The sequence below is a fragment of the Anoplolepis gracilipes genome, chromosome 7 (assembly GCF_047496725.1).
Source record: "Anoplolepis gracilipes chromosome 7, ASM4749672v1, whole genome shotgun sequence".
In the NCBI taxonomy this organism is placed as follows: domain Eukaryota; kingdom Metazoa; phylum Arthropoda; class Insecta; order Hymenoptera; family Formicidae; genus Anoplolepis; species Anoplolepis gracilipes.
Window position 1 is genome coordinate 13,817,501 of NC_132976.1, and position 22,500 is coordinate 13,840,000.

The window sequence follows — 22,500 nt, forward strand, 5'->3', positions numbered from 1 at the left end:
AACCTCCTTCGTGCTAGGGATTGGGGCTTGCAATTGTTCCCCATGAACGAGGAATTCCCAGTAAGCGCGAGTCATAAGCTCGCGTTGATTACGTCCCTGCCCTTTGTACACACCGCCCGTCGCTACTACCGATTGAATGATTTAGTGAGGTCTTCGGACTGGTGCGCGGCAATGTCTCGGCATTGCCGATGTTGCCGGGAAGATGACCAAACTTGATCATTTAGAGGAAGTAAAAGTCGTAACAAGGTTTCCGTAGGTGAACCTGCGGAAGGATCATTAACGTTCCCGGAGGTCCTGCTCCGCGTGGAGGAGTCTTTCTCTCGCTTCGCGGCAGTCGGCGACTAAGTGAATGATGAAAACTAAAATAGGGAAGAGACGACGGACGACACCGCGGACACGACGACGAGAGGACACACGCTTTCTCTCTCTCTCTCCGCGGGTGCGCGTCTCTCTTTCTCTCTCTTTTGCGAACAGAAAACAAAAGGATGAAAATTTCCTTGACGGAATTGACGGAAGGGGAAGAGGAAAGGAGAGGAGGAGCACACGACATCCGAGACCGCTCTCTCCTGGCCTTCTCTTCGTTACGTATCGACAGACACGGCCGGCGCGTCGCCGCGTTCCGCTCCGCGCGAGATACGCCGGCGACCGCAAGCGCCAGCCCGTCGTCGTGCCTTTACGAACAAAGTCCACAATATTTAATCTCTCTCTTCCCTGCGAAGTGGGGGAAGACGACGAGAGAAGAAAATGCGAATGCTGCGATACGGAGCGAGACGCTTCGCGATCACGCTTTCGGGCACGGCCGCGTATCAACGCGGCCGGCCGGAGCGTCGACTCGACGTTAGCGCGAACCGGTGGTAACCTAAGCACGCACGCACGCGTCCGCCAATTGATACGCGCGCCCTCCCCGCGCCAATCGCGTTATAACAGCGCGATATGTGCCAGGGGCAGCGGCCGGCGCGTTGTCGCGGCGCGTTGTCGTGAGGGCGAGAGGGCGAAGAGAGAAGAGAGAGTTTGTAAACTCCTCTTCTCGCCCGACGGTTTATTAAATGAACTTCCGCCCCGGCTCTTTCTTCGTCCTGCTTCCTAACCCCGAATTCTTCGGGCGGTCGGTTGCAGAGAGAGGAAGAAGAGACGTTCCGATCGCGAAAACACACCATTATGCCGTAGCCCCCTTCGAACCCTCCTCTAAACCTACCTAGGTGTGTGTGAGGTGTCTCGTAAGGCGGGCGGCGGTCCGCGCGTGCTCGGACGCGCGGCCAGACTGTGCGTGACGATCGAAGAAGCCGCCCGGGTAGGCCCAAAAACCACCCGACGACGACGACGACGTCACTGCCGTTCTCTGCTCTCTCTCTCCTCGAAGAGGAGAAGGGGGCAGCAGACTAAGTAAGATTATTGTAACACGGAGCGTTTGATAATGTAAAACGCGACGATAAATGCAAAACGATTACCCTGAACGGTGGATCACTTGGCTCGTGGGTCGATGAAGAACGCAGCTAATTGCGCGTCAACTTGTGAACTGCAGGACACATGAACATCGACATTTCGAACGCACATTGCGGTCCACGGATACAATTCCCGGACCACGCCTGGCTGAGGGTCGTTTAAATAACCCGAAACTGCTTGCGCCTTTCCGCGAGAGAGTCTCACGTATCCCTCTATATATAATAGAGGGACGAGACGATCACGCGCCGACTGGCCACGGCGCGCGCGCGCCAACACTTGCGCGCGTCGTCCGCTGAGCCGTGTCGCGCGTGAGCTCTCGATCGGCGTACGAGCGATCCGTTGGACGTTCGCCCGAGAGAGGAGCCCGGCGGGTGGTATACCCCGCTTGAAAAGCTTGGGGGACCCCCGTTCTCGTCCTCGGCGTCGTCTGAAATGACACCCGGGTTAAAAAACATTTTACCGGGTGGCGAGGAGGAGACTTTTGTGTGAGAGAAAGAGTAAGAGAAGAAAGATGAAGAAGAGGTGGCGAAGCGCCCCCGCGCCCAGAGACTTGTCGAATGGAGGAGAGAGAAAAAGGAGGAGGAGGAGAAGGAGAAGAGAAGAGCCCGACCGCGGCGGCGGAGAGAATTTTGCGGTGCGAACGGCCGTGCGCCCGTGGAGAGAAAGAACGAGTCTCGTCTCGTTCATCCCGCGCCGCCGTCTCGCTACCGCCCCCCCGTGTGTCGCTCTCTCACTCGCTATCTCTCTCTCTCTCTCCAGCTCTCTCACTCAGTCCTCTCGGTGCGCCGGCGGGCCGCTTGCCCCCTTCCTCCGTCGCCGTGATAACGGGACGGAGAAGAGAGAGAGTATTATACTACGGAGCAGCGCGCGTTCGCGGGTGAATCGCGAGCCGACCGCGTGTCCGAGTCCACGAAAATTTTCCTTTTCCACCACGGAAAAAAAGGATGTCGAATTATTTTGGGACCGGCAGGCGTCGTCGCGTACTCGTTTCGAAATCGATTCGCCCCGAACACTCGAATTATATAAAAAAGCGCAACAAATAATAATTTTGTTGTAGTTTTTTTAGTAGCGCACACCTCTAACTCTCTCTCTCTCGTTCTCTCGAACTCTGCCGAAAGATTGGGTTCTTTCGTTCTCCGCGCTCTCCTACCCCGCGCATGCGCGGTGCGCCGCTGGCCCCCCTCTCTCACGAGGGCGGAGAATCAAAAGAGAGCGCGCCCGCGCGCAGTATCATTTCGACGACCTCAGAGCAGGCGAGATTACCCGCTGAATTTAAGCATATTATTAAGCGGAGGAAAAGAAACTAACCAGGATTTCCTTAGTAGCGGCGAGCGAACAGGAAAGAGCCCAGCACCGAATCCCGCGGTTCCGCCGCAGGGAAATGTGGGTGTTTGGGAGGATCCGCTTATCCCGAGTTGTCGCGTCGCGTCCAAGTCCATCTTGAATGGGGCCACTTACCCGTAGAGGGTGCCAGGCCCGTAGCGACCGGTGCGCGTCTCGGGAGGATCTCTCCTTAGAGTCGGGTTGCTTGAGAGTGCAGCTCTAAGTGGGTGGTAAACTCCATCTAAGGCTAAATACGACCACGAGACCGATAGCGAACAAGTACTGTGAGGGAAAGTTGAAAAGAACTTTGAAGAGAGAGTTCAAGAGTACGTGAAACCGTTCAGGGGTAAACCTAAGAAACCCAAAAGATCGAACGGGGAGATTCATCGTCAGCGGCACTGGCTTCGCGTCGGTGGGCGATGTCCCGCGGAGTCCTCGCGGCTCGCGCGCGGGCACGCTACCGTGCGTCGATGTCCGGCGCTCGTCGTCGTGCACTTCTCCCCAAGTAGAACGTCGCGACCCGCTGGGTGTCGGTCTACGGCCCGGGTGTGTCGACTGTCGCGTCGCCGGTAAAACGGCACGCGACAAACCCCCGGTCGCCCGGCCGGCTGCTCGGCGGTACGCGCATGGTATCAGGCCGCACTTTGGTGCGTCGAGGCCGTCGCAAGCGCGCGCCACGGTACCCGGAGGTTTGCGGACTTTGCGCCGTCCCCGGTCCTGGCCCGCTGTTGGTTAAAGTACGGATTCACCTTCGACAGGCCCGAGAACGTCTCGCCGCGCGCGCTCCCCGCAAGGGGTGCCGCGCGCGGCAGACCGATACCGGTCGGCGACGCTACTGCTTTGGGTACTCTTAGGACCCGTCTTGAAACACGGACCAAGGAGTCTAACATGTACGCGAGTCATTGGGACTTGTCGCGAGACCTAAAGGCGCAATGAAAGTGAAGGTCGGCCCTGGCCGTCGACCGAGGGAGGATGGGCCGCGTCGCGATGCGGCCTCGCACTCCCGGGGCGTCTCGTTCTCATCGCGAGAAGAGGCGCACCCAGAGCGTACACGTTGGGACCCGAAAGATGGTGAACTATGCCTGATCAGGACGAAGTCAGGGGAAACCCTGATGGAGGTCCGTAGCGATTCTGACGTGCAAATCGATCGTCGGAACTGGGTATAGGGGCGAAAGACTAATCGAACCATCTAGTAGCTGGTTCCCTCCGAAGTTTCCCTCAGGATAGCTGGCACTCGGCCGTTCCGCACGGAACGCGCGCGAGTCTCATCTGGTAAAGCGAATGATTAGAGGCCTTGGGGCCGAAACGACCTCAACCTATTCTCAAACTTTTAAATGGGTGAGATCTCTGGCTTTCTTGAATTATGAAGCCACGAGCATCTTCGGATCAGAGTGCCAAGTGGGCCATTTTTGGTAAGCAGAACTGGCGCTGTGGGATGAACCAAACGCAGAGTTAAGGCGCCCAACTCGACGCTCATGGGACACCATGAAAGGCGTTGGTTGCTTAAGACAGCAGGACGGTGGCCATGGAAGTCGGAATCCGCTAAGGAGTGTGTAACAACTCACCTGCCAAAGCAACTAGCCCTGAAAATGGATGGCGCTGAAGCGTCGAGCCTATACTCTGCCGTCAGCGGCAAGTGGGGCGGCAACGGGCAGCGCGCGGCGAGGCCTCGCGCCGAACCGCGCCTCTCGCGTCGTCACGAAGCCCTGACGAGTAGGAGGGTCGCGACGGTGAGCGCAGAAGGGTCTGGGCGTGAGCCTGCCTGGAGCCGCCGTCGGTGCAGATCTTGGTGGTAGTAGCAAATACTCCAGCGAGGCCCTGAAGGACTGACGTGGAGAAAGGTTTCGTGTGAACAGCCGTTGCACACGAGTCAGTCGATCCTAAGCCCTAGGAGAAATCCTATGTCAATGACGGCGTACAATATACTCGAGTGTCTAAGAGAAACCTCGATATATTAAATATAAATATATATTTATGTATCGGACAGAGGAACGCGCGCAAAGTTTTTCGAAAGAAAATTTTGTCGTTGTTCGTCGTTGTCGATGACACACGCCCGTCGGGCGAAAGGGAATCCGGTTTCTATTCCGGAACCCGGCAGCGGAACCGCATACAATTCGGGCCCTCGTAAGAGTGTTCGTCGGGGTAACCCAAAATGACCTGGAGACGCCGTCGGGAGATCCGGGAAGAGTTTTCTTTTCTGTATAAGCGTTCGAGTTCCCTGGAAACCTCTAGCAGGGAGATAGGGTTTGGAACGCGAAGAGCACCGCAGTTGCGGCGGTGTCCGGATCTTCCCCTCGGACCTTGAAAATCCAGGAGAGGGCCACGTGGAGGTGTCGCGCCGGTTCGTACCCATATCCGCAGCAGGTCTCCAAGGTAAAGAGCCTCTAGTCGATAGAATAATGTAGGTAAGGGAAGTCGGCAAATTGGATCCGTAACTTCGGAATAAGGATTGGCTCTGAGGAGCGGGGCGTGTCGGGCTTGGTCGGGAAGCAGGTCTGGCTGACGTGCCGGGCCTGGGCGAGGTGAACGGTCGGCGTTCTCGCGCCGGTCCCGGGATCCGAGCTCGGTCCCGTGCCTTGGCCTCCCGCGGATCTTCCTTGCTGCGAGGCTTCCGTGGCGGCGCGAGCCGTCGTGGTCGTCCTCTTCGGCCGCCATTCAACGCTCAGCTCAGAACTGGCACGGACTAGGGGAATCCGACTGTCTAATTAAAACAAAGCATTGCGATGGCCCTCGCGGGTGTTGACGCAATGTGATTTCTGCCCAGTGCTCTGAATGTCAACGTGAAGAAATTCAAGCAAGCGCGGGTAAACGGCGGGAGTAACTATGACTCTCTTCCGTTTAGCAAAGCAACACGCCGCGATGGGACATTGTCGAATGACGTGTCCCTCCGGCTGAGCGGAGCGAAGACTGGTAAGAGAGCGTGGTGGCTATGTCTCTTTTCCGAGCCGGCAAAGCAACACACCGCGATGGGACTTCGGTGTCGGACGGGTCCCTCCGGCTGAGCAACGCTGGCTCCGGTAAGAGGGCGTAGTTTATTGGAACGTGATGCGCCTCAAACAGCCTCTCACGTTCAAGTTGAGCATCCTACCTCCTCGTGGTACTCCTGGTAACGCTACGGCTTAATTGCGTAGCGGCTAAATGGTGTCTCAGCGTTAGTGCGCCCTAAAGGGTCTTGTGCCCATGTGCCGAATCCTATGGTGAGTTGTGGGGCCAAGAAAGGTGAGGCTTTTCGGGGACTCTCGGTTGATATACCGTTTGCTCCCCACCACGCAGTAAATATGATGAGTACAAATGAAAGAGAATCTCACCGCCCGGGTTCTCGGATGGCCCGGGCACTGCGTGCTAGAGGCGGTGTGGCGGGTGGTGTAGCGACCCCCGTTGGAGGCGACGATTCTCCCGCGATTAATAGCGATAATGCCAACATGCAGGCGTCTCAGACGAACCCAGTTCACTGTGAGCACTGCGGAAGGGAGTTTCGGAGCACGCGTGGCCTGGGGTTACACGTTGTACGTGCCCACCCCGAGGAAGCCAACAGCGCTATCAATGTCGAGCGAGTCAGGGCCAGATGGTCAGAGGAGGAAATCCGTCTCATGGCGAGGAGTGAGGCAACAGCCGCCTCAGCGGGGGTTCTCTTCATGAACCAACACCTCCAGGAGATGTTCCCCCATAGAACGTTGGAAGCGGTCAAAGGTAAGCGTCGACAAGAGGCTTACCGGAGGCTGGTCCTTCAGTTCAGCCAGGAAATCGCGTCAGGACCAGACGTGGACGGCACAGGCAACAGGGCAGAAGCGATGATGACAGGAGTCGCTGGCCCTGCCGCCATTGAGACGGACGAAGGGGAAAACCCTGGTATGATGGTGGCGTCGCAGCCTTTACCTCACGACCCAAGTACGGGTGTTGAGAGGCTTCGAAGCGCGGTGGAGGAGCTCATAGAGCAGGTCCGACGCTTCCGTAGCTACGAGACTGGTTCTCTATTGGCTACGGCTGGAGAATTTCTGGAGGGAAGATACGACGTCCATGCCATTGAGAGATGGCTGGGCAAGGTCTTCCCGGTACAGACGCTCTCCTCGACGAGCAAAGACAGCGAGGCGCAATCCTCCAAAGAACAAAGAGAGTAGTAGGAAGCAAATGAGGATTAGAGAATATGCAATTGTGCAATCTCTATATAAGAAAAACCTCAAGACGTGTCTTGCGAGAATACTCGATGGAAACTCCGAACGTACACGACCGTCCGAAGTTGAATTCCGCGAATACTGGCGTCCCATTATGGAGGCGTCCAGTGGTGCGGATGGAGACTTGGCGTCGTTGCGGGAGCGGTACGGAGAGTCAAGGACACGTGCCAGTTCCACCCGGAGACATCCACCGATGGCCAGAGGGATTCATCTCGAAGGCGTCGGTGAGGGCGCGGCTGGGTCTAGCAACCCACCGGCCGATAAATCCTCGCTCTGGGACCCGATCTCAGTTTCTGAGGTTAGTCGGGTTTCCGTAAGGATTGGTTCTGCGCCAGGTTTGGATGGCATAGTGCCTCGTGTTTGGAATGCCGTTCCGGCTCCGATCCGGGCCTTGCTGTTCAACCTGTTGCTCCTAGCAGGAGAGGCTCCCGCCTCGATCACGACTACCAGGACAGTGTTCCTAGAAAAGGGGAAGATGCCGGAACGGCCTAAGCCGTCGGACTATCGACCTCTGAGTATAGGCTCCGTTGTGTTGAGACACTTACACAAGATACTGGCAAAGAGACTGTCGGCTCTTGACATCTTTGATAAGCGTCAGCGAGGATTTCGGCCGGTCGATGGCGTTTGCGAAAACGTCACGACATTGACGGCATTGCTGGGCGACGCTAAAAGGAGCAAGAGGGCACTCCATGTGGCGTGTGTGGACCTGTCGAAGGCATTCGACACGGTATCGCATAACGCCATACATAAGACACTCGAGGAAGCAGGGTTGCCATTGGCCTTCCGAGAGTATGTCAGAGCCGCATATGATAATGCCGCCACGGTGATCCAAGGCGCCGATGGTGTAGTGTCGAGGATGCAGCTGGGACGTGGTGTGAGACAAGGAGATCCTCTGTCGCCCCTACTGTTCAATCTGGTCGTGGATCGGACACTTGGGCTTCTCTCGGAGGATGTTGGGTATAGAATCGGTGGAAGGGTGGTCGACGTGCTGGGTTACGCTGACGACATTGTACTCCTGTCATCTACCAAAGTTGGCTTGCAGGAGAATTTGAATCGGCTGCATGAAGCCTTAGAGCGATGTGGGCTCAGTATTAACGCTAAAAAGACAGGCGTCCTATCTCTAGTGCCTTCAGGACGAGACAAGAAGGTTAAAGTGGAAACAACACCAAGCTTCATACTGGGGGGAGTGGTGATACCGCAGAGATCCCCAACGGAGATTTGGACGTACCTGGGCAATGACTACCAAGGTGCTAGGGAATATGCACACATCCCGCCGTTAGCTCTGGCCGTCGAGCTACTCACGAAAGCACCGTTAAAACCTCAACAGAGGATACGGTTGCTGCGAGACTGCCTCCTCCAGAGGTATTATCACCGATGGGTGGTGGGTTCAGTCTGCGCCAAAACGTTGAAAAGGGCGGATGTGACAGTAAGAACTGCGGTTCGACGCTGGTTGCGACTTCCCCACGATGTGCCTGCCGGCTACTTTCACGCGCCGATACAGAGTGGCGGTCTCGGGATGCCTCTTTTGAGAGCTTTTATCCCTATTCTAAAGTACAACCGACTGCAACGGCTGTGTAGGAGCTCGCTGCCGGCCGCGTCGGCCGCTGCCGAAACCACGTATGTGGCTAGACAGTTGGCCTGGTGTGAAAACCAGATGCGTGTTCGTGCAAGCAGAGTTACGACCACCGTTGAGCTGAGACGGCAGTGTGCGGCATGGCTGCACGAGTCTTGTGATGGAAGTGGTCTCAGGGAGGCTGATGCCTCCAAACTGAGTTCCCACTGGGTGGCCGGCGGTACCGGATCCATTCCCGGTGCAGACTATGTGCATTACCACCACGTGCGTGCCAATTGCTTGCCGTCGAAGGCGAGATCCGCCCGAGGTCGTTCGGGGCGCGATGTGCACTGTCGCGCTGGATGTCCCGATATCGAGACGCCGGCGCACTGTGTGCAGAGATGCTTCAGGACGCATGGCGGAAGGATCCTGCGGCACAACGACCTGTGCCGTCAAGTCGGTGGCTTTCTTCAGCAGAAGGGATGGCATGTTGATGCGGAATTAGCGTATCCAACCTCTGCCGGCAGACGGAGACCCGACCTGACGATCGCCAAAGGTGGTGAGGCGGTCGTCGTGGACGCGCAAGTAGTTTCTAGCGAATCTGCGTTGAGAGAGGCTCACATTCGCAAGGTGGAAAAGTACCGATCAAATGAGGATCTAGTGAGCCGCGTGGCGGAGCACGCTGGGGTACCACGTAATAATGTTCGTTTTACCGCCATTACGATCTCATGGCGAGGTGTCTGGAGCTCTGACAGCGAGAGTGAGTTGAGACAGCTTGGGTTAACAACAGCTCAGCTGAGGACGCTCACAACTCGGGTCCTGTGGGGCTCGTGGATGAACTGGCGTAGATTCAACGGTATTACAACCCGTTTTGATAACAGGCGGCAATCGACCGCAGATAGAGCCTGAGAGACGGCGCTTTTGATTGGGGGCGTGGGACCGCACGCTGCACCGCACGTATGAATGCGAATGAGTCACTAGTTGACTCGAATGAATGAGGGCGATTTGCGACCGCCAACAGCAAACAGTAAGATGTTTTAGCCCTTACAATATCACCGGTCGCTCGCTCGTGCTTCTCTACTATGGGAGTGCGATGAGAGACCGCTGAAACAAATAGCCAAATGCCTCGTCATCTAATTAGTGACGCGCATGAATGGATTAACGAGATTCCCACTGTCCCTATCTACTCCCCCTCGTGGGCACACCTTGACGTGGTGAGGGGGCCTAGTAACCGAAAGGTGAAGCCAACGTGCCCAAACAGCATTGCCACGAGTCGGTGTCAGCTTGCTGAACGAATGGCTCTTATGTGGCAAGCGCACTGCGTGCGTTGTTCAGACGGTCTACGGCCGTCCCCCCCTTTTTTTTTTTTTTTTTTTTTTTTTTTTTTTTTTCCCCTCCTAATTTCATGCGGGTGCTCCCGCGGGATGAAGGTGCGGAGCGGTGGGTGCTCCTGCCGTGAAGCGTCCCTCAGTGGGGAAAAGTGGGAGCCGGTCGGGACCCTCGCCCGAAGGACTGGATGGGTGACTCAGTCACCCGCCGGGCCAGAGGCGGGGACCACCCCAATCCCAGTGACTCCCACGTGTGAGTGTGTGTGTGTGTGTGTTCACTAATTCTTTCAGGAATTTTATTTTCAGGTACAATCGGGTTTCGGATGTTGCCGTCTGTGGCTTCGTCGGCTAGGGCGGTCGTTAGGTCGTCGTTGTCGTCGCGGTCGCTCTCGTCGAGGTCGGGCCCGCATAACGTCTAAAGACTAAGGTGTTAGGAACCGTGCTTAGGGTCTGCATGATCGCGTAGACGTTAAATGTCGCGGTCGCGAACGGTCCGCTCCGGGATACCTGCCGTCCTCCCGGTGTATCTAGGCTTGGCGGCGTAAAGGTGGCTCTACGTCGCTCGACCACCCCTTCCACCGTACTCGTGGGAACAAATATGGTGTTTGAAATCAAAATCTTTGACGTGGTGAGGAGGAGTGCCCGCCTGGCCGACCGCTTCCGGTCTGGCGCGGCCGCGAGTAGGGAAGCGCGGGGTGTCTCCGTCGTTGAGTCGCGGGTCTGCTCGACCGCGTGCTCGGTGGCGGCCTCCGCCTCCTCGAGAGCGCCTCACCGAGCTGTGCGCGGGCGGGCCCGTGACACAATACGCGATGGCGCACAGCCCCGAGATTGCGGCCTTCCTGCCGCTAGAACCGCGTTCGTGAATCGCGAAACAACCGTGATTAGATCCGCGTACGTCGTGTTAGAGCGTTGTCTCATTACCACAATTAGGTCGGCGTCGGTCAATTTAGCGCGAGAATCGGAGACCGCCGTCAAACAAATAGCGCGCGAGATAGAAAAGCCCGCGATTAGGCCCGCGATTAGACCCGCGCTTAGATCCGCGAACATTGCGACAACGGTGCGAAAGACGGTTAGATTCGCGGACCCAACCCCACCCCACACAGCGAGTGGCCCGGCGCCACAGGAATTAGATAGGATAAGCTCTAGCTTAGGTAGTGCGTCCACGGGTGTTAGGATGCTGCAGCTGAACATGCGACGTTCGGCTGTAGTAACGGGTGAGGTACGTCAACTCGTGGTCGAAAAGCGACTTGACGTCTTAGTATTGCAGGAACCACACGTCGGGAAACAAGGTTCGAGTTACAAAGTCGTAGGATTAGGCATAGGGATGAGGGTTGCCGCAGTGCGCTCACAACGTCCGTGGGCAGCAGTGGTAATCTGCAATCCCAATTTAGATACGGTTTTCGTCTCGCAGCTTAGCACTACGCATTGTGTCTGCGTGGAAGTGCGGGCCCCCAGCTTCTCCTTCTACGTTGTCTCGTGCTACTTCCAGTACAGCGACGAGATTGAGAAGCACCTCAGCCACCTCGAAACGGTGCTTCGTTCACTGAGGGGGGAGAGACTTATTATAGGTGTAGACGCCAATGCTCGATCGTCACTCTGGGGTCCCCAAGAGACAGACGATAGAGGTGCCAGATTCGAGGACCTCATCAGGGCATTTGGCTTGTCAGTGGTCAACGATGCTGGACAGCCGCCCACCTTTTGGACGACAAGGGGTTCGTCATTCATCGACGTAACCCTGACGTCGCCCTCCATGAACAAGTTCATCTGTGACTGGAAGGTAAGGTGTGACTGGACCACCAGTGACCACAGGGCTGTGGACATAAGATTGAGATTGCCGAAAGAGTCAGGTGCCGATCAGGGCACTGGGAACACGAGGTTCGACACAAGTCGGGCCGACTGGGAACGGTTCTCTGTCACCCTGACAGATCTTTCAAGATCGCAACTGGAGGCTATCGATCTGTGCTCCGCAATAGAAGTAGAGAAAATGGCAGAAACGCTCACAGTGGTGCTCACGGAGACCTGTGATGCGTCAATGCCCAGAAAGCGCAAATTTAGGAAGTCCAACCCGTGGTGGACTAAAAAACTAACGATAGTTAAAAAACAGGTATATAGGTTGCGTCGTGCCCTTCAGGGAGGGCGAGAGGACCCTACTTACCTCCGGGTACTGCTGGAGTATCGTTCTTCACGAAGGCAGTACTGTAGGGGGGTGAAGCGGGCGAAACTCGCTAGCTGGCGGAAGTTCGTCACATCGCACGGCAACCGGGAGCCCTGGGGCTTCGTTTACAAGCAACAGGCGAGCAAACTCCAGGTTGAGAGGGTGCTAAGCACACTCCGGTGTGGTGAATATTCCACAAAGTCACTAGGGGAGACCGCTAGTTACCTCCTGGACGTGCACATCCCAGATGACCGGGAGATAGAAGACACGCTCGAACAGCGTGAAATTAGGAACGCATGCAGGGTCGCTCCCGATACAGCCGACGCCTCTCTCTTCACAGAGGCGGAAATGGCTCGCGCGGTGAAGACTTTTAAGAACAATAAAGCTCCGGGTTTAGATCTAGTCGAGGTCGCCGTACTCAAGGCGGCCTGTAAAATAATCCCCGGTCAGTTAGTTAGGCTTTTTAACGGGTGTCTCCAGTGGGGCGTCTTTCCTTCTGTCTGGAAGGAGGGTTCACTCCGAATCCTCCTGAAAGGCGAAGACAAGGACGAGAGAGACCCGAAATCCTACAGACCCATTTGTCTCCTCTCCGTAGTAGGAAAACTTTTCGAGAAGCTTATAAAAGCTCGTCTGCTAGACGCGTCACTGGCACCGGGGAAGGTCTCCGATCGGCAATTCGGGTTCATGCCCGGAAGGTCGACGGAGGAAGCTGTCGTGGAGTTGTGACGGATGATCTCTGCCTCCGAAAGGAGGTACGCCGTTGCGCTTCTCTTCGACATTTCCGGGGCTTTTGACAATGTCTGGTGGCCCCTTGTGCTAGATAGCCTTAAGAAACGAGATTGTCCGCGTAATATTTTCGAAGTACTCCGGAGTTACTTCAGCGATCGAAGTGTAAAAATTTCTCTTAGCTCCGCGGAGGTGTCCAAGCGGGCCGAGAGGGGGTGCCCTCAGGGTTCCGTTCTGGGCCCGGCCTGCTGGAACCTCATGTTTGATGGCCTATTGAGATTACTGGAAGACGTGATTCCAGGTAGATTCGCCGCGTACGCGGACGACCTCGTGGTCGTCATAAACGGAAACTCGCGAAGAGAACTAGAAGGCCAACGTGTAGTTAACATAATAACAGAATGGTGTAGGTCCGCGAAACTTCAGATTTCCGAGCGTAAAACTGAAGCCATCATTCTGAAATCCGACGCGATCGCGAGAAACCCGATAGGTAGACGGGGAGGAGCACGACCGGATAGGAAGCGAAAAACAAATAAGAAAACCGTCGACTTCGAGAATAGACCGCCAATCATTAAAATCGGTGAAACGAAAATAGGGTTTAAGCGAACGGTTAGGTATCTTGGCGTCTATTTAGATAGAAATTTAAAGGTCAGATCGCACTGCGAATATTTAAACAGCAAAGTCGGGCCGCTGTTCGAGAAGTTAGGTAGAGTAGCGAGAGCCCATTGGGGCCTGCGTTTTAGGACACTCTCCACAATCTACCGGGGCGTGTTCGCACCGACAGTGGCTTATGCCGCTGCGGGGTGGGCCGACCTGTGTACGGAGAGAGACATTAGAATTCTGAGAGCCTTGCAGCGTCGAGTCCTAATTTCAATGACTGGCGCATACCGCACGGCCTCGTGGGAGTCGCTTTGCGTCGTCGGAGGAGCGACTCCTGTAGATATAATTCTTCGCGAAGGTGCCGCGCGTTATAACGTTAGGTCGGGAAAAGACGCCAAGATCGGCAATATTGAGATCCCCGCCGGAACCGAAAGAAAAACCGCGATTGTAGGAATTAAAAACGAGGCGATAAATATGTGGCAGACCCGATGGAACTCTTCAAGTAAGGGTCGTACCACGTTCGCCTTTTTTAGGGACGTGCGAGATAGACTAGCCGCGCGTTCGTTAGAGATAAATCATTGGAGCACACAGGTCCTCACCGGACACGGGGATTTTAGAGAAAGACTCGCGTCGCTAGGTCTCGTGGAAAGTGAAGTGTGCATTTGCGGAGGTGGAGTTGACTCAGTTCATCACTTCTTGCTGGAATGTCCCCTCTTTGACGCGCAGAGAGAGATACTGCGAAGTGTCGTACCGGAAGGTGAATGGCAGTGGCCGGATGTGGCACGCTTCTTCGTGTCAAACCCAGAGGCCCTGTCCGTATTCACCGATTTTTGCCGAGAATCCCTCTGGTTGAAGGGATACGAAACGTAGATGAAATATTAGGTAGGCGCGTTGTTCAACCGAAGAGGTCGGAGCCTTCGGATATGGGGGTGTGACCCCGTAATCTTCTCGGGACAACCACGCTCTCGAGCAGCGTTCGCGTCGCGTTAGAAAAAAAACTAGGTAGGACTCCATTTACCCTATTACGCCCACCTATCCCACCATTCCCTCCGCCCGACAGGGTCAGAAGCGTTCATCCAGGTCGGGATGCAAATGGACAGGCCTCCCCGTGGTCCCCGTGGGCACGACGGATAAGATAGCGGGGTGAAGGAGTCGGATAGTGGCGAATGCCAGCCGGCGGAGTTTATGTCACCCTAAGGAAGGAAGGATGGGCTTATTCGTCGTGGCCAAACTGTCCATCCTGCACACACGAACCAGCAGGCGCTACTGGATTTTTCCATCGCCCGTCTCGGGGCGGTTCCGATAGACAGTGGATGTAAATGTGGCGTATGCCTGAAAGGGCGAGGTAGCACTGGCCTTTCCCACTCGTGGGAACGGCTCACACATTAACTGTCCGTAGGTACCGCCCGTGATCTCGTCCGTAGGTACCGCCCGAGAACGGCGGCGACGCGCCGCGATCGAATCTGCGAACGCGTCGGCGTGGCAACCCCGAACCGTCGTCGTTTCTGTAGGGTACCGCGCCCGTGATCGACCCTGAAATTTTCATTTTTTATGTCTGTACGTACCGATGAGCCCGCCCCGTACGCCCGGTAACTGCGGAGCGCGCGTTGCCGACCGCTCGACCGGCCGGTTGGGTACTATAAGAAGTAGCGACCGCTCGGCGGGAAGCGCGACTCGATTCGTGTCGGAACGTTGCGCCGTCGTCGTAGCGCCGATCAAGGCGCGCGCGACAGTAACGTTGATTTTTTTTTTCTTTTTTTTTTCTCTCAACACATTTTTACAAGCACAGCATTGCCATGAGCCGGTGTCGCAAGACCGAATGGCTCTCATGTGGCTAGTGTGTTGGCCGCGCGGTTCGCTCTCGTGACGAGATCATGCAGCAGTTGGAACCGTCGCGCTTACCGAACGTTCACTCCACCTTTTTACGAGTTGCGGAAGACGTTGCTGTCAACGCTCTCACCGCTCGCTCTGTACGCCTTAGCGAAGGACTGTATCGTGCACGCACGAAAGAAACAAAATTTATCCTCGACGTTTTAGCATCGGCATCGTCGGTCTAGCGTCAGGGTGAATCGCGCGCGGTCCTAGCGTTCGCGCGCATTTACATCATGGGGTTTGAGATCATTTCATAGAGATCGTTCTCTCTCGTTAACCGAGATATATATATATATATAAATATATATATATATATATATATATATATATATAATGCTACACACACGGAAACTTCATGTTTTTTATCGTGAAGCGCTCTTTTTACACCGCCGAATCTCTCTCTTCGTTATACGCATAGGCGCTCTATGTATATGTATAATCGTAAGATGAGAGAGGAGACGAGTGTTGTTGCAGGCGCGCGCACACACACGCTGCCTAAATAACAAAAAGTGTCGCCGACTGGCTCCGACAAGACCGGCGGCGCGAATAAGTGTATATATATATGTTATATATACTTAAGAGCTTAGCGGCGCGACGGGCCTTCGGGCTCGCTCGCGCGAGTTACCGCTCCGAGCGAGTAACCGAACACGAAGCTCCCTGGTTGATCTTGCCAGTAGTCATATTAGCTTGTCTCAAAGATTAAGCCATGCATGTCTTAGTGCATGCCGAATTAAGGTAAAACCGTGAATGGCTCATTAAATCAGTTATGGTTCATTAGATTGTACCCACATTTACTTGGATAACTGTGGTAATTCTAGAGCTAATACATGCAAAACAGAGTCCCGACCAGTGATGGAAGGGACGCTTTTATTAGATCAAAACCAATCGGTGACGGGCGGCTCGCCGTTCGTCCACCGTATATTTTGGTGACTCTGAATAACTTTGTGCTGATCGCACGGTCCTAGTACCGGCGACGCATCTTTCAAATGTCTGCCTTATCAACTGTCGATGGTAGGTTCTGCGCCTACCATGGTTGTAACGGGTAACGGGGAATCAGGGTTCGATTCCGGAGAGGGAGCCTGAGAAACGGCTACCACATCCAAGGAAGGCAGCAGGCGCGCAAATTACCCACTCCCTACACGGGGAGGTAGTGACGAAAAATAACGATACGGGACTCATCCGAGGCCCCGTAATCGGAATGAGTACACTTTAAATCCTTTAACGAGTACCCATTGGAGGGCAAGTCTGGTGCCAGCAGCCGCGGTAATTCCAGCTCCAATAGCGTATATTAAAGTTGTTGCGGTTAAAAAGCTCGTAGTTGAATCTGTGTCGCACACCGTCGGTTCACCGCTCGCGGTGTTTAACTGGCGTGATGTGGGACGTCCTACCGGTGGGCTTAGCCTCGCGAGGGGCGGCCCAACTAATATCCCGTCGCGGTGCTCTTTACTGAGTGTCGAGTCGGGCCGGTACGTTTACTTTGAACAAATTAGAGTGCTTAAAGCAGGCTACTTTCGCCTGAATCTGCGTGCATGGAATAATGGAATAGGACCTCGGTTCTATTTTGTTGGTTTTCGGAACCCCGAGATAATGATTAATAGGGACAGATGGGGACATTCGTATTGCGACGTTAGAGGTGAAATTCTTGGATCGTCGTAAGACAGACAGAAGCGAAAGCATTTGCCAAAAATGTTTTCATTAATCAAGAACGTCCCTGCCCTTTGTACACACCGCCCGTCGCTACTACCGATTGAATGATTTAGTGAGGTCTTCGGACTGGTGCGCGGCAATGTCTCGGCATTGCCGATGTTGCCGGGAAGATGACCAAACTTGATCATTTAGAGGAAGTAAAAGTCGTAACAAGGTTTCCGTAGGTGAACCTGCGGAAGGATCATTAACGTTCCGGAAGTCCTGCTCCGCGTAGAGGAGTCTTTCTCTCGCTTCGCGGCAGTCGGCGACTGAGTGAATAAAAACTAAGAGGAAGAGACGACGGACGACACCGTGGACACGACGAGGAGAGGACACACGCTTTCTCTCTCTCTCTCCGCGAGTGCGCGTCTTTCTCTCTCTTTTTTGCAACAGAAAAAAAAGGATGAAATTTCTTTGACGGAATTGACGGAAGGGGAAGAGAAAAGGAGGAACACACGACATCCGAGACCGCTCTCGAGACCTAAAGGCGCAATGAAAGTAAAGGTCGGCCCTGGCCGTCGACCGAGGGAGGATGGGCCGCGTCGCGATGCAGCCTCGCACTCCCGGGGCGTCTCGTTCTCATCGCGAGAAGAGGCGCACCCAGAGCGTACACGTTGGGACCCGAAAGATGGTGAACTATGTCTGGTCAGGACGAAGTCAGGGGAAACCCTGATGGAGGTCCGTAGCGATTCTGACGTGCAAATCGATCGTCGGAACTGGGTATAGGGACGAAAAACTAATCGAACCATCCAGTAGCTGGTTCCCTCCGAAGTTTCCCTCAAGATAGCTGGCACTCGACCGTTCCGCACGGAACGCGCGCGAGTCTCATCTGGTAAAGCGAATGATTAGAGGCCTTGGGGCCGAAACGACCTCAACCTATTCTCAAAATTAAATGGGTGAGATCTCTGGCTTTCTTGAATTATGAAGTCACGAGCATCTTCGGATCAGAGTGCCAAGTGGGCCATTTTTGGTAAGCAGAACTGGCGCTGTGGGATGAACCAAACGCAGAGTTAAGGCGCCCAACTCGACGCTCATGGGACACCATGAAAGGCGTTAGTTACTTAAGACAGCAGGACGGTGGCCATGGAAGTCGGAATCCGCTAAGGAGTGTGTAACAACTCACCTGCCGAAGCAACTAGCCCTGAAAATTGATGGCGCTGAAGCGTCGAGCCTATACTCTGCCGTCAGCGACAAGTGGGGCGGCAACGGGCAGCGCGCGGCGAGGCCTCGCGCCGAACCGCGCCTCTCGCGTCGTCACAAAGCCCTGACGAGTAGGAGGGTCGCGACGGTGAGCGCAGAAGGGTCTGGGCGTGAGCCTGTTTGGAGCCGCCGTCGGTGCAGATCTTGGTGGTAGTAGCAAATACTCCAGCGAGGCCCTGGAGGACTGACGTGGAGAAGGGTTTCGTGTGAACAGCCGTTGCACACGAGTCAGTCGATCCTAAGCCCTAGGAGAAATTCTATGTCAATGACGGCGTACAATATACTCGAGTGTCTAAGAAACCTCGATATATTAAATATAAATTATATTTATATATCGGACAGAACGCGCAAAGTTTTTTTTTAATTTTGTCGTTGTCGATGACACACGCCCGTCGGGCGAAAGGGAATCCGGTTCTTATTCCGGAACCCGGCAGCGGAACCGCATACAATTCGGGCCCTCGTAAGAGTGTTCGTCGGGGTAACCTAAAATGACCTGGAGACGCCATCGGGAGATCCGGGAAGAGTTTTCTTTTCTGTATAAGCGTTCGAGTTCGCTGGAAACCTCTAGCAGGGAGATAGGGTTTGAAACGCGAAGAGCACCGCAGTTGCGGCGGTGTCCGGATCTTTCCCTCAGACCTTGAAAATCCAGGAGAGTGCCACGTGGAGGTGTCGCGCCGGTTCGTACCCATATCTGCAGCAGGTCTCCAAGGTAAAGAGCCTCTAGTCGATAGAATAATGTAGGTAAGGGAAGTCGGCAAATTGGATCCGTAACTTCGGAATAAGGATTGACTCTGAGGAGCGGGGCGTGTCGGGCTTGGTCGGGAAGCGGGTCTGGCTGACGTGCCGGGCCTGGGCGAGGTGAACGGTCGGCGTTCTCACGCCGGTCCCGAGATCCGAGCTCGGTCCCGTGCCTTGGCCTCCCGCGGATCTTCCTTGCTGCGAGGCTTCCGTGGCGGCGCGAGCCGTCGTGGTCGTCCTCTTCGGCCGCCATTCAACGCTCAGCTCAGAACTGGCACGGACTAGAAGAATCCGACTGTCTAATTAAAACAAAGCATTGCGATGGCCCTCGCGGGTGTTAACGCAATGTGATTTCTGCCCAGTGCTCTGAATGTCAACGTGAAGAAATTCAAGCAAGCACGGGTAAACGGCGGGAGTAACTATGACTCTCTTCCGTTTAGCAAAGCAACACGCCGCGATGGGACATCGTCGAATGACGGGTCCCTCCGGCTGAGAGGAGCGAAGACTAGTAAGAGAGCGTAGTGGCTATGTCTCTTTTCCGAGCCGGCAAAGCAACACGCCGCGATGAGACTCCGTCTCCGGACGGGTTCCTTCGGCTGAGCAACGCGGGCTCCGGTAAGAGGGCGTAGTTAATTGGGACGTGATGCGCCTCAAACAGCCTCTCACGTTCAAGTTGAGTATCCTACCTCCTCGTGGTACTCCTGGTAACGCTGCGGCTTAATTGCGTAGCGGCTAAATGGTGTCTCAGCGTTAGTGCGCCCTAAAAGGTCTTGTGCCCATGTGCCGAATCCTATGGTGAGTTGTGGGGCCAAGAAAGGTGAGGCTTTTCGGGGACTCTCGGTTGATATACCGTTTGCTCCCCACCACGCAGTAAATATGATGAGTACAAATGAAAGAGAATCTCACCGCCCGGGTTCTCAGATGGCCCGGGCACTGCGTGCTAGAGGCGGTGTGGCGGGTGGTGTAGCGACCCCCGTTGGAGGCGACGGTTCTCCCGCGATTAATAGCGATAATGCCAACATGCAGGCGTCTCAGATGAACCCAGTTCAATGTGAGCACTGCGGAAGGGAGTTCCGGAACACGCGTGGCCTGGGGTTACACGTTGTACGTGCCCACCCCAAGGAAGTCAACAGCGCTATCAATGTCGAGCGAGTCAGGGCCAGATGGTCAGAGGAGGAAATCCGTCTCATAGCGAGGAGTGAGGTTGCAGCCGCCTCAGCGGGGGTTCTCTTCATGAACCAACACCTCCAGGAGATGTTCCCCCATAGAACGTTGGAAGCGGTCAAAGGTAAGCGTCGACAAGAGGCTTACCGGAGGTTGGTCCTTTAGTTCAGCCAAGAAGTCGCGTCAGGACCAGACGTGGACGGTACAGGCAACAGGGCAGAAGCGATGATGATAGGAGTCGCTGGTCCTGCCGCCATTGAGACGGACGAAGGGGAAAACCCTGGTGTGATGGCGGCGTTGCAGCCTTTACCTCACGACCCAAGTACGGGTGTTGAGAGGCTTCGAAGCGCGGTGGAGGAGCTCATAGAGCAGGTCCGACGCTTCCGTAGCTATGAGGCTGGTTCTCTATTGGCAACTGCTAGAGAATTTCTGGAGGGAAGATACGACGTCCATGCCATTGAGAGATGGCTGGGCAAGGTCTTCCCGGTACAGACCGCGCGCTCTCTTCGACGAGCAAAGACAGCGAGGCGCAATCCTCCAAAGAACAAAGAGAGTAGTAGGAAGCAAATGAGGATTAGAGAGTATGCAATTGTGCAGTCTCTATATAAGAAAAACCTCAAGACGTGCCTTGTGAGAATACTCGATGGAAACTCCGAACGTACACGGCTGTCCAAAGTTTAATTCCGCGAATACTGGCGTCCCATTATGGAGGCGTCCAGTGGTGCGGATGGAGACTTGGCGCCGTTGCGGGAGCGGTACGGAGAGTCAAGGACACGAGTCAGTTCAACTCGGAGACATCCACCGATGGCCAGAGGGATTCATCTCGAAGGCGTCGGTGAGGGCGCGGCTGGGTCTAGCAACTCACCGGCCGATAAGTCCTCGCTCTGGGACCCGATCTCAGTTACTGAGGTTAATCGGGTTTCCGTAAGGATTGGTTCTGCGCCAGGTTTGGATGGCATAGTGCCTCGTGTTTAAAATGCCGTTCCGGCTCCGATCCGGGCCTTGCTGTTCAACCTGTTGCTCCTAGCAGGAGAGGCTCCCGCCTCGATCACCACTACCAGGACGGTGAAAAAGGGGAAGATGCCGGAACGGCCTAAGCCATCGGATTATCGACCTCTGAGTATAGGCTCCGTTGTGTTGAGACACTTACACAAGATATTGGCAAAGAGACTATCGGCTCTGGACATTTTTGACAAGCGTCAGCGAGGATTTCGGCCGGTCGATGGCGTTTGCGAGAACGTCACGACATTGACGGCATTGCTGGGTGACGCTAGAAGGAGCAAGAGGGCAAACCATGTGGCGTGTGTGAACCTGTCGAAGGCATTCGACACGGTGTCGCATAACGCAATACACAAGACACTCGAGGAAGCAGGGTTGCCATTGGCCTTCCGAGAATATGTCAGAGCCGCATATGATAATGTCGCCACGGTGATCCAAAGCGCCGATGGTGTAGTGCCGAGGATGCAACTGGGACGTGGTGTGAGACAAGGAGATCCTCTGTCGCCCCTACTGTTCACTCTGGTCGTGGATCGGACACTTGGGCTTCTCTCGGAGGATGTTGGGTATAGAATCGGTGGAAGGGTGGTCGATGTGCTGGGTTGCGCTGACGACATTGTACTCTTGTCGTCCACCAAGGTTGGCTTGCAGGAGAATTTGACTCGGCTGCATGAAGCCTTAGAGCGGTGTGGGCTCAGTATTAACGCTAAAAAAGACAGGCGTCCTATCTCTAGTGCCTTCAGGACGAGACAAGAAGGTTAAAGTGGAAACAACACCAAGCTTTACACATACGGCCAACCGTATCCTCTGTTGAGGTTTTAGCGGTGCTTTTGTAAGTAGCTCGACGGCCAGAGCTAACGGCAGGATGTGTGCACATTCCCTAGCACCTTGGTAATCATTGCCTAGGTACGTCCAAATCTCCGTTGGGGATCTCTGCGGTATCACCACTCCCCCCAGTGTGAAGCTTGGTGTTGTTTCCACTTTAACCGTATTCTGCGAGACTACCTCCTCCCGAGGTATTATCACCGATGGGTTGTGGGATCAGTCTGCGCCAAAACGTTGAAAAGAGCGGATGTGACAGTAAGAACTGCGGTTCAACGCTGGCTGCGATTTCCCCACGATGTGCCTGCCGGCTACTTTCACGCGCCGATACAGAGTGGCGGTCTCGGGATGCCTCTTTTAAGAGCTTTTATCCCTATTCTAAAGTACAACCGACTGCAACGGTTGTGTAGGAGTTCGCTGCAGGCCGCGTCGGCCGCTGCCGAAACCACATATGTGGCTAGACAGTTGGCCTGGTGTGAAAACCAGATGCGTGTTCGTGCAAGTAGAGTTACGACCACCGTTGAGCTGAGACGGCAGTGTGCGGCATGGCTGCACGAGTCTTGTGATGGAAGTGGTCTCAGGGAGGCTGATGCCTCCAAACTGAGTTCCCACTGGGTGACCGGCGGTGCCGGATCCGTTCCCGGTGCAGACTATGTGCATTACCACCACGTGCGTGCCAATTGCTTGCCATCGAAGGCGAGATCCGCCCGAGGTCGTTCGGGGCGC

The 22,500-nt window shown here is 55.1% G+C and overlaps 2 protein-coding genes and 2 non-coding genes across 4 annotated transcripts in view; 2 read left to right on the forward strand and 2 right to left on the reverse strand.

The window, feature by feature from the left end:
* The window catches only part of LOC140668264 (small subunit ribosomal RNA), a 1,921-nt gene extending 1,642 nt beyond the window's left edge, over nucleotides 1-279 (forward strand). Inside the window, exon 1 of the ribosomal RNA XR_012047150.1 lies at nucleotides 1-279. This exon is cut by the window's left edge and continues 1,642 nt beyond it. This is a non-coding gene — a ribosomal RNA (small subunit ribosomal RNA).
* Nucleotides 280-1,445: 1,166 nt separating this feature from the next.
* LOC140668262 (5.8S ribosomal RNA) lies at nucleotides 1,446-1,600 on the forward strand. Its single transcript, XR_012047148.1, has one exon. It is a non-coding gene; the product is annotated as a 5.8S ribosomal RNA (ribosomal RNA).
* A 3,245-nt stretch (nucleotides 1,601-4,845) lies between these two features.
* On the reverse strand, nucleotides 4,846-5,584 carry LOC140667617 (uncharacterized). Its single transcript, XM_072895735.1, has one exon. The coding sequence runs from the start codon at nucleotides 5,419-5,421 to the stop codon at nucleotides 4,846-4,848; it is 576 nt and encodes a 191-aa protein (XP_072751836.1). The 5' UTR covers nucleotides 5,422-5,584.
* Nucleotides 5,585-18,469: 12,885 nt separating this feature from the next.
* On the reverse strand, nucleotides 18,470-19,045 carry LOC140667945 (uncharacterized). Its single transcript, XM_072896365.1, has one exon. The coding sequence runs from the start codon at nucleotides 19,043-19,045 to the stop codon at nucleotides 18,470-18,472; it is 576 nt and encodes a 191-aa protein (XP_072752466.1).
* Nucleotides 19,046-22,500: the final 3,455 nt, after the last annotated feature.